Source organism: Squalius cephalus (assembly GCF_949319135.1).
Source record: "Squalius cephalus genome assembly, chromosome: 24".
Classification (NCBI taxonomy): domain Eukaryota; kingdom Metazoa; phylum Chordata; class Actinopteri; order Cypriniformes; family Leuciscidae; genus Squalius; species Squalius cephalus.
This window is the reverse complement of record NC_137145.1, coordinates 27419246-27438135: the sequence shown is the minus strand read 5'-3', so window position 1 is coordinate 27438135 and position 18890 is coordinate 27419246. Positions and strand designations below refer to the sequence as shown.

General features: G+C 39.6%; 1 protein-coding gene across 6 annotated transcripts in view; it reads right to left on the bottom strand.

Annotated features, from left to right (window-relative positions):
* psd3l (pleckstrin and Sec7 domain containing 3, like) overlaps positions 1-18890 on the bottom strand; it is a 127234-nt gene that overhangs the window by 53466 nt on the left and 54878 nt on the right. For all 6 annotated transcript variants that reach the window (XM_079862232.1, XM_079862233.1, XM_079862234.1 and 3 more), the window contains 4 exons: positions 17530-17610; positions 16175-16287; positions 14944-15002; positions 6014-6103 (listed from right to left, as the gene is read on the bottom strand). In XM_079862232.1, coding sequence (XP_079718358.1) covers positions 6014-6103; positions 14944-15002; positions 16175-16287; positions 17530-17610 — 343 coding nt within the window. The remainder of the gene's footprint in view (positions 1-6013; positions 6104-14943; positions 15003-16174; positions 16288-17529; positions 17611-18890) is intronic.

Below are 18890 nucleotides of genomic sequence, written 5' to 3'. Positions count from 1 at the left end.
GAAGTTAATGAAAGTGTATGATAATAATAATAATAATATTCAAGTGCGTGTTCAGTGCTGTTCGCGAGTGTCACGACTCACCACAGCAATCAACTAACCGCTTACGTTTCTGTGGTAAAGTGTAACCTACAGCTCCTGCACTGGGATTCAAGCCAATAGAACAGCAGCGAAAATGTAAAAGTAGGCTATATAAACTTTAATATATCCTTTTATTGAAACGGGTGTTTTGCTGTGCTTTTACTTTCACTTTTGCCGCAGAGACAATTTTATGTCCTAGAAATGTGTCGTATTTTTGATAATCTGCCCAGATTTCAGTTGAAGATTCTGTTTAAAGTTATTAATAACAAATCATGAATGAAAGATAAAGAAAAGAGCAGAATGTGCTTTAAATTGAAAAGAAATATTAAAAGCGCGATAAGTCGTGAAAGAGAACTGAATACTGACAGGAAGCTGTGCGTGCGCTCCGAGCGCCACACGGACACGCAGTCTTTGTCTCCGGTTGAGCGCTTAAATGGCCAAATAAACAGAGAGATATTTCAAAATGCCAAGTCGAGTATCCCCGTAAACACAGTAGATGTAAGTACTATGTACATTCTGTGCCAATTGGAGCAAAAAGCACAGGTTCTATTTAGTTATTTTTATTTATTATTGTATATGTTAATGTTCTCTTATGTTCAACAACATAAAGCTTTAAAATAATTCACTTTAATAAGGGGTCTAAAATAAAGAAAAGAGACTATTTTTTGTTACTCATGTACTTTATTATACTGAATGTCCTTTGTTTTTTTGTTGTTGTTGTTTTTTTTGTACTTGATTGCAATAAATTTTGATTAAAAAAATCAGAATCGTGATCTCAGTTCCCATGGAGAAAAATTGCGATTTACATTTTAGCAAGAATCTTGCAGCCCTACTAGACGAGATAATCTGCGTCCATTACAAGAACTCTTGAGACTAACATCAGTAAGACATACACTGCCGTTCAAAAGTTTTCAATCTGTAAGATTTTTAATGTTTTTAAAAGAGGTCTCTTCTGCTCACCAAGGCTGCATTTATTTTATTTGAAATAGTAATATTGGGAAATATTATTACAATGTAAACAAGCTGTTTTCTATGTGAATATATAGTAAAGTGTCATTTATTCCTGTGATCAAAGCTGGATTTTCAGCATCATTACTCCAGTCTTCAGTGTCACATGATCCTTCAGAAATCACTCTGATATGATGATTTGATCCTAAAAAAACATTTCTGACTATTATCAGTGTTGAAAACAGTTATTTACATTTTTATTTCAGGATTCTTTGATGAATAGAAAGAAATAGAACAGCATTAATCTGAAATAGAAACCTTTGCAACATTATACACTATTATACATCAAACGTTTGGAGTCAGTAAGAATTTTTATTTTATATTTTGGGGGAAAGAAAATAAATCAATACTTTTATTCATCAAGGATGAATTAAATTGATCAAAAGTTACAGTAAAGATGTATTATTTCAAATAAATGCTGTTCTTTTGAACCTTCTATTCATCAAAGAATCCTGAAAAAAAAAGTCAACATGGATAATAATAATAAATGTTTTTTTGATCATCAAATCATCATAATAGAGTGATTTCTGAAGGATCATGTGACACTGAAGACTGGAGTAATGATGCTGAAAATCCAGCTTTGATCACAGAAATAAATTACACTTTAAAATATATTAAAATAGAAAACAGTCATTTTAAATTGTAATAATATGTCACAATTTAACTCTCCTATCCTCTTCCTCTCCTCTCCCTCATCCTCTCCTATCCTCTTCCTCATCCTCTCCTATCCTCTTCCTCATCCTCTCCCTCATCCTCTTCCCCTCCTCATCCTCTCCTATCCTCTTCCTCATCCTCTCCTATCCTCTTCCTCTCCTCCTCTTCCTCATCCTCTCCTCTCCTCTCATCTTCCTCTCCCTCATCCTCTTCCTCATCCTCTCCTATCCTTTTCCTCTCCTCCTCTTCCTCTCCTCTTCCTCTCCCTCATCCTCTCCCTCATCCTCTTCCTCTCCCTCATCCTCTCCTATCCTCTTCCTCTCCTCTTCCTCTTCCTCTCCTCTTCCTCATCCTCTTCCTCTCCTCTTCTCTTCCTCTCCTCTCCTCTTCCTCTCCCTCTCCTCCATCCTCTCCTCTTCTCTTCTCCTCTTCCTCTCCTCATCCTCTTCCTCTCCTCATCCTCTTCTCCTCTCCTCTCCGATACCTGCGATCAGGCCATGAGAGGCTCATAAACGCAGGCGTCTCGTGGAGTTGGCAGAGGACAGTCACGACAGACGCTCGGCAAGGGCACTCAGTTTTGGTGCAGCTTTACATAACGTCATATAAAGTGCGCACTGAAGTTACTGCCAAATTATTAAGCATGCAATACACATTCTGTTAGTGTGTGAAGAGTCTTCATTTTAATAAAGCGGGACAGAAAGGGGCGGAGGTGCACTATCCGGAAGAGCTGGTCGTTGGGGGGGTATTTAATTATTTATGCGCACTGATTTTGGCAGCTCACACACACTGGAGCTGGAGTCCATGCGGGCAGTTTCGGCCTGTTGCTGATTGAGCTGATTGAGCTGTGCCAGCACCGGACATTGCAGAGGCATCATGGGACAAAGATAGTGTAGCAGCAGGGCCACAGATCTGACTGAGAATCAAACCACCTCAAAAAAGGGCACAATCAATCAAAGTTTCCGGTAGATGTCTGAATAGCCTTCCAATAACTGGCTATTGCATTTACGATTAATCTCTCATCTGGACACTCGTGTTATGTTTCGTCAAGAACTGACAAATGATATTACCTTAAGTAACATACTGTAGTGCTGAGTGGCCCTAGAAGGTACATATGCAGGTTTTAAGGGGCTATATGTAGGACTTTTCAGGAATGAATTGCTTTTTTTATTGAGAACAGTTTGTAATGAAATTTTACTTTCACTTTACTTTATTTATAAAGCACTTTACAACTGCACCAAAGTGCTGTACAATCAACAGCATAAAACACATAAACAACATACAACTTCCTAATCCAGATGCTAGCCCAACCTCTCAAAGGCGTAGGAGTAACAAGAAGTCATTTTTAACACGAGCTTTAAAAACATTTAAAGATGTGATCTCTCCTAGTTCAAGAGGCAGACTATTCCACAGCCTCGGACCCGCGACAGTGAAGGCCGGGTGCCTTTGAACTCTAAATCAGATCGAGGGACAGAAAGCAATGACTCATTATTTGATCGTAAAGACCTAGGTGATGATGAAGAGCAATTAGCTCAGACACATAAGCAGGAGCTACCCCATGCACTGCTTTAAAACATACAGCAGAATTTCATATTTTATCCAGGAATCCCTGAGAGAAGCTAAAATAGGTGAGTGTATGATGACTTCTCTTAGCAGTCTAATTGCAAGCGTGATGGTCTGACAGGACCCCACATACAAAACAAGGCGAGACCGAACAAAGGCATTAATAACCTTTTCTAAATCGTTTCTCAACAGAATAGGCTTTACGTAATCTGGAAAAAGCAACTCTTAACCGCAGCATTAATCTGCTTATCAAATTTCAGCTCTAGCTCAAACAAAACCCCTACATGTTTTACTTGGTCATGGCAATATTCTGACCATGTGCCGAAATAAGTGGCAATATCTAAGCATCCTCTGGCAACAAAAAAACCCGAGACCTTCCCAGACTTCCTAGGTTGTGTATGAAAGCCTGTAGACTGATTATTATGTGAAGGATTCGGGCCGGTTTTGCCGGGAAAATCTAAAGGATGTGATGTTTAATCTCCTGAGAGCCTCTTCAGGATAACGCAGAACGAGCCGTTCTGTACTGTAATGTGTCATGCAAAGAAAAGGAATTGATTCAAACTATAGTCTGACATAGCCAGATCTATATAGTCTACAGTCTTAATTATAATTTATAATCAAACTTTCATAACAGTGTAGTCTGAATGACCTCATCTGTCGACATGATGCCGGTGAATCGCAGATCTGCTGCAAACATATCCTCATCGCTATGATCAGATGCTTTCTGAACTGCTGTTTTCTCACCGCTGTCATTTTTGTTGTGTTTATTCTGTTATTGAGGAAAGCACACAGCACATATTCACGTTCATCTAAACGTCGCTCTCAGCAGCGTTGACGGCGTCGGGATGTTGTTAACAGTATATCGCTGTAAAGGTATTTCTGAATTCTTTTACTTCTAAGCAAAGAATGAAAAAGACCTCCGCAGAGAGTATATCAGGGTCTTGAATCACACTCGGTCTCATGAGCAATAAGCTGCAGTTCACTCAACGGCCACCGGTGCTGCTAATAACAAGGGCTTCTCCTGTGTTTAACCCTCCTATGCTTTTAATAAATTACAAGCAGGGCCAGAGTGGGGCCACTTTTCAGCCCGGGAGTTTCAGGCCCAAGACCGGCCCACTTTTTCCATGGTGGAATTCCAAATTAGCACTTTTTCCAAATTGGATAAATGAAGCAACAGTTCAGCTCTTACTATTGTGTAGTTTGTATTAATTACCATGGTTCAACAAATAATATAAAGGTTAAATAATAATTCACTTAGACTTTATAAGAAGCAATTGCAACTTTATTTCACACAATTCTGACTTTATATCTTGCAATTGTGACTTTATAACACGCAATTGTGACTTTATTTCACGCAATTCTGACTTTATATCTCGCAATTCTGAGAAATAAAGTCAGAATTGCGAGATGTAAACTCGCAATTGTGAGATAAAAAGTCGCAATTATCTTTTAATATGTTTTATTCTGTGGCGGAAACAAGCTTCCATACCTCCTGGCCTCTTCCTCCCATCCATCCTCCCTGACGCGTACCATTACGGTAGGGCCGGCCCAGCTATCGGTAGGCGGTGCCGCGGTAGCCTACCTGAGAAAACGTTTTTGAAAAGACGGGCTATGGACCCAACCAACTCTATAGGAGGGAAGGGGAGAACTCCTTCACATGGTACAACCCATGCAGAGGCTGCGCGCTGCGGTGTCAGAATGCGGAACGTGTGTAGCCTAATGTAACTAACGTGACAAATGTGGAAAAAAAAAAATCCTCGACCGGCCCAAAAGTGAAGCGGCCCACCGGGAATTCTCCCGATTACCCACCCCGGGCCTGATTACAAGTTATATTTGTGGATTATAATTAAATTCAGGGCATTAATTTTTTCTTTAAAAAAATATGGTTTAATAACAGTTTGTATTCATTTTTGTTGATCTACTGCAGGGTTCACCAATCTCGGTCCTGGAGGGCCGCTGTCCTGCAGAGTTTAGCTCCAACCAGCTCCAACACACCTGTTTGAAAGTTTCTAGTATGCCTAGTGAGACCTTGATTAGCTGGTTCAGGTGTGTTTAATTGAGCTAAACTCTGCAGGACAGCGGCCCTCCAGGACCGAGATTGGTGAACCCTGATCTACTGCAACTTTTGTTGTTCCTGTAGCTCAAACAACAACGTAATGTCGAAAGCTTTCGATTAGCATCTGCCAAATGCATACATTTAAATCTGTGTGAGCATTACTTGCGATCACAACTCAACATCGGAAAATTTACATAAACTATTAACTCCATATAAAGAGGAAAAACAAATAAATCCTCTCCTGCTCTGTCTTATTGTAAACGCAGACACTTCTAGCCACACAAGTTTGATATCGCACATCATTGCATTCAGCATTCCCACAAGATATATTTGTATTTTCACTTTTAACCATCCTGCTGCATTAGTTAAAGCCTCCAAACGCCCCTGTCGGTCTCCAATAACAGCATCCATTAATAATGAATCCAAGTCAAGAGCGCTTTTGTCCTGAACTTGTATCATGTGTACAAACATCAGGTTGATGGTGATTGATTAGTATCAGATGATCTTCTGAAAACAGGGGAAAGTGGAAGGCATTGTGTGTTCTGGAATATCACCGGGCTTCACGGATCTGGAGAAGCCGATTTACATTTTCAATGTAATGCATCCTTTCACACGTGATCTCACAGAGGAATGCTGGGAGAAGTGTTCGAGTCTTACCTTCAGCAGCTCCCGGGGGAAATCTTGTCCTCCGTTCAGTCCTTCCAGGTTATTGATGAATTCCTGGCACGTCATCTTCTTCCCAATATTCTGTGGGGCATGAGAAACATTTATTGGGCTGTTAATGGGACAGGATGGCACTGCATCTCCCTGATGTAACCCGGACGTGTCCGGAGCAGATCTCTAATGCACTCATCCCAGTGAATCAGCCAGTCCTGCTTTCTCATCACATTTACAGACTCAGGAGAAGCTGGTATGAAAATAAGGAGCCATATTCACAGCTGGGGTGAGATCTTATATCACAGTATTTATCACTATGTAGGAAGTGTCTTTGCTGGAAGTTCAATCTAAAACAGTTTATATATTAAACACACTAGCGTAAGATTTAAAAAAGAAAGAAGGAAATGAATACTTTCATTCAGTAAAGATCTATTAAACTGATCAAAGTGACAATAAAAATAACATGTTATAAACTATTTCTATTTCAAATTAATTCTATTCTTTTGAACTTAATATTCATCAATGAATTCTGAGCAAAGTATCACAGTTTCCTTAAAAATATGAATCAGCACAGCTATTTTCAACACTGATAATAATCAGAAATGTTTCTTGATCATCAAATCATCATATTAGAGTGATTTCTGAAGGATCATGTGACTCTGAAGACTGGAGTAATGATGCTGAAAATACAGCTTTGATCACAGAATAAATTACACTTTACTATATACACACACACACATATTCACATAGAAAACAGCTGTTTTAAACCAATTTTCATCATATATGCTTGATCAAATAAACGCAGCCTCGGTGAGCAGTAGAGACTTCTTTCAAAAACATTAAGAGAAAATACAGACCCCAAATATAGGCCTCTTTTTGGATAATTCAATAAAAATATCTTCATATTATTTGATTGCTTTCTCTCCACATGTGTAACTTGATGGATGCAAAGCAAAGGGTGATTTATAAATGAATGTCTGACATCATATAATGCCAAGCTCATGTAATAATTCACAGACTGATGCAGTGGACCAAACTCTGCTGGAGGAGGCGACGTCTTTAACATCATGCGCAGGATTAAGAATATCAATTACAGCGCCGGAACTGATCTGATCTAATAACATAATATAATTTAACTGTACTGTGTAATTGCTCACTAATGAGTCATTACTGATGGGTCCATGAATATTTGCTCTTTTTACAGTTTGTGTACATAAAATTGTTTTTTTTAAATGTTTTTATATAAAACATTTAATAATATAATGTAACTATTCATTGAATCACTAAAACAGTTCGCATAATGTTAGAGCATTAACTATCCAATGAAAAGTATCTATGTTTTTGGGATTGACCACTGCTTTTACAGGTGTGAGTCTCTAAAAGGCTACGTTCAGACTGTCAGTCCAAATCCGATTTTTGTGCATATCCGCTTGAAATCAGATCAGAATGAGCTAGTGTGAACAGCAAAAAAATCACATGAAATCTGTTTCAAGCTACATCCATATGTGGAAGATGTGAACTTCATATGTGGTTTGAAATCCTGTTCAAATCGCATTTCTGGAGATTCAGTCTGACCGCTCTGATCGGATTTCATGTGGTTCATGTGACTTTCTCACGCCACGTAAATCATAAACATCAGATGTTACACAAACCCCTCCATGTTGCGGTTGTTGTTGTTGCTGTATTTGGCGTATTCCTGTCAATGCCACAGAAACCAATGCAGATATTCCCGAAAACGAAAGAGGCATGGACACACAAATGGGATCTGAACAGTTTCGATACACAGTGCGGACATCAGATTACAATCGCATACACAAATAATCTGATTTGGACTGACAGTGTGAACATAGCCAAAATGTCCCGTTCAATCAGCGACTTACAGTAGCGTCTAGAATACTGACAGAAACCAGATGTCAGTCCGGTTCTGTTCATACAGCGCGGCTTTTCCTAGAATGCTTTTGTCAGTCCTGAATATTTCCAGGTGTGAGTTCGGTTATAGAAAGCGGTTGTCATTCCCGTAAATATCTGAACAGTGTGTGTGAACGTAACCGTATTAAAGACTCAAATACAGGACTGACAACCGCATTCTGCTGCTGTGTGAACTAGGGATGCACCGATTGGGAAATTCTGGGCCGATACCGATACCAATGTTTAACATAACAACTTGGCCGATGGCCGATGCCGATGTTTTTTCTTTTTGTTATTTATTCCTTCTTTTGTGCCACGGAAACATACACGTCTTTCGGCTCTTGATCACACTATCCTAGAATGAGCACAAATTCAATCAGACCAATTTATGAAACAAAAACAAACTTTAATGTCACTTTCTGGTTGACATTAGTTATAACCTTATTTATGACAAGTTCTTTTTCAGTGGTTATGAGGAGCAATATGAGAGAGAAATTTGGTAATCATTGTCTGACCCAACAAAAAAACATTATAATATTCATTTTATTTTTCGTGTTCGCATTTATGAGGGAAAAAACAACGTCAGTTCTCTGTTACGGACGTGAGCGCTCTGAAAGCGGCACTAAAAGACTACTTTAAAACTTTCACAGAGACCTCAAACAGAACAGCTGCCTTTCTTTAAATTGAATTTCGTTTTGAATTAATTATATCTTAATTTTAATCAATGTTTCATGAACCAATTGCCTGGATTTAATAAATAAGAATTAAATATAGCAGAATCACGACACGGAGGCGCCGGCGAGTGAACTGGAGTTCGTCCCATAAATGAACCGAAACTCAGCGTATAATGCACATTCACATTCACAGCGTATTTAGACACATTTAGACGCATTCATAATCATTACTTTTACCGGTTCTTTGTGGCAAGCTTTATGCGTGCGGTCGTGCGCTTGAGTGCGGCTATATTACGTAAACGCTCATTTATCCTGTAGGCTATATAAGTAATTAAATTAATATAAAGGGGCGATTTGTCCACGAATGACTTAAATGAACAACTAGCCTACTACTCGACTAGAAAAAAACTTTTAGTCGGAAGCAGCCCTTATTCCACATATTTTCGAACCAAGCAACAGGACATCTGGGTTGAGCGAGCGACCCTGCGGAATGAGTGAGCGGAGCGGAATATTCAGAAATGCGTTCTCCACTCACGAGCTCTGATCGGAACAAACCCGAACCTTACTGTCTGCTGAACTTGCGCAGAAACATCAAAATATAACCAGTTTTTTAAAACTACACTATTTTAGCACAAATTATGAGCTTATTGGCGATTTTTTTTATAATTATTGACAAAATTAGAATATAGTAAAAGTTTTTTTGTTTGTTTGTTTTTTCTTACATTTTTTTTTTTTTTTAAGTTTTGGGTGGGCCTGTTGAAAAGTGGGGCCGTGCCTGAGCTACAGGACATCGTCTTTCAAAACATAACCTGCGCGAAAGAGAGAAAAAAAATGAATGCGTCATGTACCCAGCACTTCTGAAAATGCACTTCCGAATGCGTCTCTGTCCCCAGCACATTTCAAACCAAACTGACGCCCATGTGACATCGGCGAATGTCATTTTTATTTCCCGATGGCCGATGGCAGTTAACGAGGCAAATATCGCCCGTTACCGATGTTCAGCCGATGCATCGGTGCATCCCTAGTGTGAACGCAGACTTTCTACAATACGTGAGAAACATGTTATGTGAGAAAGCAAAAGCGGAGACACAAGCAGAGAACAATACGAACAATCCTGCGACCAGCCGTGAGATCTGCGACGTAACTCACCGTTTACAGTGAGCTTTAGGCTTTTCACTGACTGCTGCTATTAGACAAGCACGTCTACAATTACTCTGTCTGAACCTTGATTTCTCAGATCGCTGCTTTTATAAAGGCATGAGAAAGACTGCAGGAGCGGCCGCTTGCCTTCTAAAATAAAGCGCAGCCGGTGTTTGTTCCACTGACTTCACTGTTCCTGCCAGCACCAGCCGAGTTTGTAGGTGGATGGCACTGACAAATGTTCAGACTGGCACGAGAAATCAAAGAGAGACGCAGGCTGCTTCCAAACACGACTCCACAAGATCTCGCTCGGCGGCTTCGTCGCGAATTTCATCGCGTCATCCATCACTTTAACAGCTATTGCTCTCTTTCTGTGTGATCTGACATGGATCTGCAATGCACACAGATCACAACATCAGCAAAGTCGCTATGTTGCAAGCACAATAAATCATTCTTAAAAGAAACATTTGAGTCTTGCCCAGTAACCATATATTATACTCATAAATACAAGGCAAATGGTTTAATTCTCATTACTGTAATGCAGGAAAGGACCATCTCATATTTTATTTCATTCTGAAGTAATCATGTTAGCATTTGTTATACCTAATGATATTTATGTTCCTAAAAAACATTGTTCTTATAAAGGATGAGTTCCATTATGTTTTACAGTAAGTGTAATGAAATTGCATTATGGGAAAATGCAGTTAATTGTCCTGTCACAAACAATGCCCTAATAAAAAGAGATGTACGTGATATGGCTTGATGAGTGCGGTTTTGTTTTCCTGTATTGACGTACGCTGTTGTTTCTCAAGAATTACATCAAGAATATTGTGAAGTATTATTACAATTCAATAATTCTGTTTTCTATGTGAATATATAGTAAAGTGTAATTTATTCTGTGATCAAAGCTGAATTTTCAGCATCATAACATGATCCTTCAGAAATCACTCTAATAAGATGATTTGATGATGAAGAAACATGTCTGATTATCATCAATTGTGCTGATTCATATTTCTGTGGAAACCATTCAAATGAATAATTTCTTTAGACATTTTTCACAACAATGGAAAAGTCTTTACTGTTTTGTAATCAATTTTAATCATTCTTTGCTGAAGAAAATTTTTTGCTGTATTAATTTAAAAACAAAAGCTCTTTCTGACTCCAGACTTTTGAATGGTAGTGTAATGTACCGTTGAAACCGGACGTTTGGTCGGGAAATACCAAAGACCCTTTTCTTGAATGGGCTTCAGTGATGTCGCCACTGTTTGCCACGGGACACATCCTCATTCTGAAGAGCATGAGTGAGCAAACATCTGGATATCTGGAGTTCATTCCGACAGCTTTCAGGAATTCAGTACGGCTACGCTCACACCCCGAGCCGTAGCGCTCAATTCTGATTAACTGCTCAGATCTGATTTGTTTTGATTGGCTGCTCACTTTTTATTTTTAAAGGAGTGTGAACAGGTCCCGGTCCCGTAAAATGCGGAAGCAAACACTGAGCTGACTGAAGTCAGTATTACGGGCTCATCTATAAGCCGATGTGCCGCAGAAGTCCACAAACTCATGCGCAGGCAATAAGGAGGACTAAGCCGAGGATGAGGAGAGATAGTTTTCCCTCACTGTCCGTCCACTGATTAACTTCACTGTCACACATAGCCTATATATATATATATATATATATATATATATATATATATATATATATATATATATATATATATATATATATATATATATATATATATAGGCTATGTATATATATACAAATTTTTGTGTATTTATATATCCAGATATATGAGTGTATGTGTATATATATATATATATATATATATATATATATATATATATATACACACACACACACTCATATAAATACACAAACATTTTCATAATGGCTTACACAGAAATAGTACAGAAATTTAAATATTTCTCTTGAAATTTGTTTTAGATTTAGATGGAGAATTTAATAGTATTTATAACTCCTAGATGCACCGATTACAATTTTCTAGGCCGATTCCGATTTCCGATTTTTCATTGAGTTTGACCTGCCGATTCCGATTTCTTTTTTCTAACCACTTTACAGCACACAGAAAAAAAAAAAAAAAAAAAAAAAAAAAAAAAAAAAAATTATATATATATATATATATATATATATATATATATATATATATTTATATATATAAAAAAAATTTTTTTTTTTTTTTAATAAAATATATCCTTTTAACCAATAATAAAAACAAGTTTAAATGGGTAAATTTTATATAAATATTTTTGAGTCTTCATTTTCTTTTATTTCTGACATAACCTAATCCAGTTCTTGTTAAAACACACTAGACATGCACATTCTGTGCATTTTGGGCACTTTTGTTTGAAATCATATTTATTTTGTCCATCAAATGTGTGCTTTCACTTTAATTGGGCGTGAGCAGCGCAGACAAAATAGACTCGGCGGCGAAACCCTCGCTTCACTGCTGCTCATGCGACGCTCCTGTTGGGCGCTCACGCGCTGAGCTCCTGCTCCCGGTGTGAATGCACTCATTGATTAACATGCACGCCGAAAAAAATATGCGTGAAACGGCCGTAATTCACGAGGTTTTCTACATGTGTGTTCCGTGTGCACATGTGATGCTGGTGTTGCGCGATGTTAATCATGGGGAGCCCGAGTGCATTTGACCGGCATAAAATCGGCATATGTCAGACTGACTGGCCGATCACGTGAAAATCGGCTAATTTCGGTCACCAGCGGATCAATCGGTGCATCTCTACTCCTAACTTAATAAAATAAGCTTTTTTTTACAATGAGGAATTATTACATCAAAATGTAGATCTGTGTGCAGGTAGACTACTTTATCTGAATGAAATACGTACACTTCTCTCGCATTTGCTTGCGTGCCACCGATTAACCCTCCTCCGTGCCTTAGGTTGCTGACGTCTGCTCTAGAGTGATGTAAAAGTCGCATGAATCCCAATATGAATGTTCAGACTGAGGTCGCATTGCAAAACATCTGATTTATTACTACATATGTGACTCAGATCTGATTTTGTCATGACAGTGCACACTTTGTTGACTATGCATGACTGTTTACACTGCAGGTCTTGATGCCCAATTCTGATTTGTTGTCTATATCCGTCTGTTTATACGTTCTTTCAATTGTGAGCCATATCCGATTCACGTGTTTACACTTACGCCATACTAGGTGAAACATCGCGCATGCTTGAAGGGGGTTCTTGCACAGATGGGCGAACGTGAAATATGCATGGTAAATGGTAAATGGTAAATGGACTGCATTTATATAGCGCTTTCACAGACCCAATGGCCACCAAAGCGCTTTACAATATTGCCTCACATTCACCCATTCACTCACTCATTCATACACCGACGGCGGTGTCAGCCATGCAAGGCGATCCAGCTCGTCGGGAGCAGCTGGGGTTAGGTGTCTTGCTCAAGGACACCTCGACACTTGGTCAGGTGGAACCGGGGATTGAACCACCAACATGGTGCTAGCTCTGCGATATATGCGAAGTTCACCAAACATCTCCATGATTTTGAGCCGGCGGACGAAAAGTGCCATCATAGCACCCTCCGCATATGCTTCAGTTATTGTGTGCGAGAGAGATCTCAGGACTGGTGGGAGCATACAACACGATCTAATGAAAGTGCGTATCTATACCACTAATTTTATTTCTCGTGCCATTTTATACGCCAAAAATATTTTGTTGCGTGCATGATACGCACTGTAAACCCCTTGGGTAGGATTAGGGGTGTGGAGTGTGTGTGTATTACACGCCATAAAGTGTGTATCATATGCACGCAAAAACAATTTTTGACTTAAATGGCACGAGAAATTAAATTTGTGCTATAGATACGCACTTTCATGAGATCGGGGCGGGCTTTAACGAGGAGCAGTGTTGTTGTTTTTTAGGATTTTAGGATGAGCAAGCCAACCTTTGATATGTTGTGTCAACGTTCGTCCACATTCCTCTTCTACGATGACACAGCGTTTCGTCGGGCCGTCCGTCCCTTTGCAGAAGCGCGTCGGCGTCATTAAACCGCGGAGACGTTGCCTAATGCCTCAGAAAATCCGATCTGCCTGTTCACATGACAGTCGCATTGGCACATATCCGATTTATACCTGATTTATTTCCACATATGAGCGAGGCCTAAAACCGATCTGGAAATATCTGAATGCATGCGTTTTTTTCCTGTTTACACGGTCATAGAACACATCCGATCTGTGTCACTTAGGAGCAAAAAATCGGAATTGCGTCACATTTCACTGACAGTGTAAACGAGGCCAGTGTGATCGGCACAGACTACATGGAATCGGATCTTTTCAATTCAGATTTGTGGCACTAAATCCGGTACAGGTCAGATGTTTTGCAAGAGTCAACAGTCTGAACAGTCATATTGCATAAAACACAAATATCTTCTTTAATCTTTCAAACGTCGTCTTTTTGAGGTTTAACGGGCCCGGGACAGGCTTTGAGGAGATTCCCTGCTCTGCCTCATATAACCTGTGTGATGTGCACAACGCTTCCCTCCACAAGCGCAGTCGTGTATGTGTGTGTGGGTGTCTGGCATACATTTCTGAACAGATCCGCGGCTGCGCAACTTTCAGCTGCATTCACCCACATGACACGAAATCAAACAATGTTTGAAACGAACACGTCTAGAGAAGTGCTGCGGCGTGGGCATGAGATCTCCACGTCTCCACGGCACATGCGTCCTACTGAATGTGTCAAACTAACTCCAAGACACATGATCAAACTCCATGGAGACCAATGAGAGGAGCTATTCTTAGAGTACCCACAATGCACCTCACATTTCACTTAGGAAGTAGTGGGGGGTGCAAAACTTTCTCGTTCCTTCACTGTAGTTACTGATGGCACATACCCAAATCATTTATTTTTGTTTTCTTCCTGTGGTTACAACCAGCTGCAGATCTGACAGGTTTAACCTTCAATATTTGATCACAGATAATTAAATAAATTAAAAAAGCTGACATCCTTGACGCACCCTCCCCAAAAAGCTTTTTTTGAGTAAATATGACTCAGTCATATCCTCCTCCTCCAGTGGGATCTTTACATCCGCTGATAAGGTCAAACGGCGTCTGATTTCATGTGCTTGTGGCAAAGAGGGAACATACTGTCATTTCTCATTTAGCTGCTAACACAAGCAACCCTACCAGAGGGTCAAAGGTCACTTACATGGCCATGAAGGTCAGTGTTGAGCAGCATTAGCGCACAGGTAAGGCAATGAACTCCATCTGCAAGCATCAATGAAACATTATCAACACACTCACTTACAGGTCAAACAGAGAGAACATTATTTTTATCAGGACTTCTGAGATCACACACACATAATCATCTCTGCATCAGGAGAAAATCTAACATCACTTCCATGGCAACAGTCTTAGCAACAAGGAGACGGTTTAGCTTTTTACCCATATACTGGTCATAGCGGTTACTAAGATGGTTGCTATGGAAGAAACGCAACACTGTGATACTGAATGAGCGATTAGACTCAATCATGCTTTATGGAGAATTAGTCAACAGAGGATTTAAACTGATTATCGAACAGAAAACTAATGTTGTGCAAAACCACAATATTTCATATGGAGCGAATTCTATATGACAAAACATTAAACACTAAAATAGTCCTCAGGTAACATTTGAGACAGTATTAGCTGTGCTAGTTTCATGTATTTTGTGTTACTCCACACTCGCTTTCTTCTCTCATAAGAAAGAAAAAATATGTGATCACACTTTAGTTTAGGGTCCAATTCTCACTATTAACTATGACTTTTGCTTCAATAAACTCCTAATTGCTGATTATTAAAAGTTAGTAAGGTAGTTGTTAAGTTTAGGTATTGGGTGGATTATGCGATGTAGAATATGGTCATGCAGAATAAGGCATTAATATGTGCATTATAAGTACTAATAAACAGACAATATCCTAGTAATATGCATGATAATAAGCAACTAGTTAACAGAGAGAATTGGACCCTAAAGTGTTAACAAATATATGTATCACAATAATCTTAAAATTCAGTTCATAACGATATATATCATAATATACACATTTTTATGGAAATGTGTTAGAAGAAATTACCACAAATCTATACACAGATAAACAGTCATGAATGTTGAAATGAAACAGTTTTATCAATATCTGTTCAACATTTTAACTGGTATAACACCCTCTCCTATTCTTGCATTATTCATTTCCACTCATATCAATATCCATGTATGTATTATTTGGCAAGTAGCCATGCAATAAGCAGCATAATGAACAGTCACACAGTCAATGTAGTGAAATAAACTCCAGCTGGGTGATCAGGACACAAACACAAAGTGAACGTCTGTCCCACATATTCTCATACTGATGTAAAATACCTAATCTTGTAAGTAGTGAGTGAATGAGGTGGACATGCAGTACCTTGTGCAGTGATGATGGTGGGGTTACACTGGTAGTACCGATTAGAGAAATGAATTAACACCCGCTCCCTCTCCTGAGTCTCGCCCATTAGTGAGAATGCTTTCAGAAAACATCTGCAACAGAAAAACAGCAATATAACATGACCATCACAAGACACACCAACATCATGCCTCTTGTTTGTGGAGCCACAAAGTGCCCCAATCACAGCAGAAAACAGGAGCGACTTGTGTGGGCAGAAATAAAGCTCCAGGACCACACAAGCAGATGAATGAAAAAGTTTGTGAACACTGGCTGATTATCTGAACTAACTCCTGAACTGTGACCTAAAGTAACTTTATAATAATGATAAAAATAAACTTTTTTAAACAACACAATAATCTTAATTTTTTGTTGCCTACAGGGCTTGGCATTAACTTTTTTGCTCACCAGCCACTGTGGATACTGGTTTTCCAAAGTTACTGGCCACTCAGCATTTTCACTGGCCACAATTTTGACGTCACCATAGGGAAAAACGGCCTTATAGATATTTTTAATATTATCTCATGATTTGGCAGCAGGTATTTAGGCTACTGTCGCTTTAAGACCTGACGCACGGGCACGGATCCATTATAGTGTTTTATATAGCCAACTCCACTGCTGAAATACACACGCATTCGGCGGGTTGGCGGGTGTCAAGCCCTGGTTGCTTAGATGATCTTGATTGATGATCTTGAAACAGCAATGAAGACTGCAGCAAAAACACCACATACTCCTTTCACAACTTTGAAACCTATGTTCTATAAATCACATTGCAGTATGACTAATCTTATATAACAGTATATATCACAATATTGCATTTTTGCAGGAAATTTAATTACTTATTACACAACTATTCCTATTTTTGATATTACAAATTAAACTTTATGTGATTAGATTTTTTTGGGGGACCGAGAAACAACCACAAGGCAAGATTATAATATATGTACTGTGATTATATGTAATCAGTGACGTCATTGCGAGAAAAACTAATTTGTACTATTTAGCACTTGAGTTAAAAACGAAAGACTGTAAACATTTAACCAGATGAGGCACATTTCTAGACATTGCAAAACAGCAGCGATATGGACCGTATGACTGCACATTAGTTGAGACGCTGCTTGGCAACTGTGACCAGCCTTCAGTTACAGCATCAACACTACATCAGAAGCACTCACTTTTACTGATGCACGGTATATAATGTTATACCATCCAGCAGTCCTAACATGGAAATATGTATTAAATAAAAGCCACTTCTAATGAGCTCCACCTTAACAGTGAAGCATGCAGTCAATCACACATCAGATGATGAATCACCCACATGATGACACGAGAAGTACCTGAGCGATTGGTCCAATGTCTGGTCTGTAAACTCGAAGAATGTGAGGTACTCTTCTGCAACCATCTTGCTGAAGTCATTACTGTGGATGCAAACACAAGAAATATATTACATTACTACAGAGAAAACAAAAAAACATTAGCAACAGTTCAACTGGACACAATAATAACACATCACATCTTTTTATACTCACAGACTGTACGTGTGAAATATCAGAGTGACACAGAAATCAGATCTAGTGAAGTTCAGAGCGTTACACTAGCTTATGATGAGCAACCCTGAATAGACACTAGTTTACCCTGACACACCTCTATATTGGAGAGGTTTGCTCAAGAGAAACCACAGCAGAGTAAGCAGATTACATAAGAAACATACATTTCCAGACGCACGTGTGAATGAGTTTGACATTCAGGGTCCACAAACGAATTTCAATATAGAGGCTATCAAGCATTGGTATTAATATATTCAGTCATGATGCTTAGTGTACCAATAACTTCAATGGGGAAGGCAGGGCAGTCAACAAATATATATTTATGAATATAAAATATAAAAATATATATTTATGAATATATATTTGGCCTGTAGTTTGTATTTGTGCTGTGTTGGTAACCCACTATTTTAATCACTCTCCATTCCTCTACTAAAACACTTTAACTTTTAATTTAGTGTACAGTGCAAATTGTTGCGCTTATACTGCATACTGTGGACAGTGATGGTCTACAGACAGCAGGAGAGTGAGACAGCAGGAGAGTGAGACAACAGGAGAGTGAGGCAGCAGGAGAGTGAGGCAGCAGGAGAGTGAGGCAGGAGAGTGAGGCAGCAGCAGGAGAGTGAGACAGCAGGAGAGTGAGACAGCAGGAGAGTGAGACAGCAGGAGAGTGAGGCAGCAGGAGAGTGAGGCAGCAGCAGGAGAGTGAGGCAGGAGAGTGAAGCAGCAGCAGGAGAGTGAGACAGCAGGAAAGTGAGGCAGCAGGAGAGTGAGACAGCAGGAGAGTGAGACAGCATGAGAGTGAGGCAGCAGCAGGAGAGTGAGACAGCAGGAGAGTGAGACAGCAGCAGGAGAGTGAGATAGCAGCAGGAGAGTGAGACAGCAGCAGGAGAGTGAGATAGCAGCAGGAGAGTGAGGCAGCAGCAGAGTGAGGCAGCAGCAGAGTGAGACAGCAGCAGGAGAGTGAGGCACCAGGAGAGTGAGACAGCAGCAGGAGAGTGAGGCAGCAGCAGGAGAGTGAGGCACCAGGAGAGTGAGGCACCAGGAGAGTGAGACAGCAGCAGGAGAGTGAGGCAGCAGCAGGAGAGTGAGGCACCAGGAGAGTGAGACAGCAGCAGGAGAGTGAGGCAGCAGCAGGAGAGTGAGGCACCAGG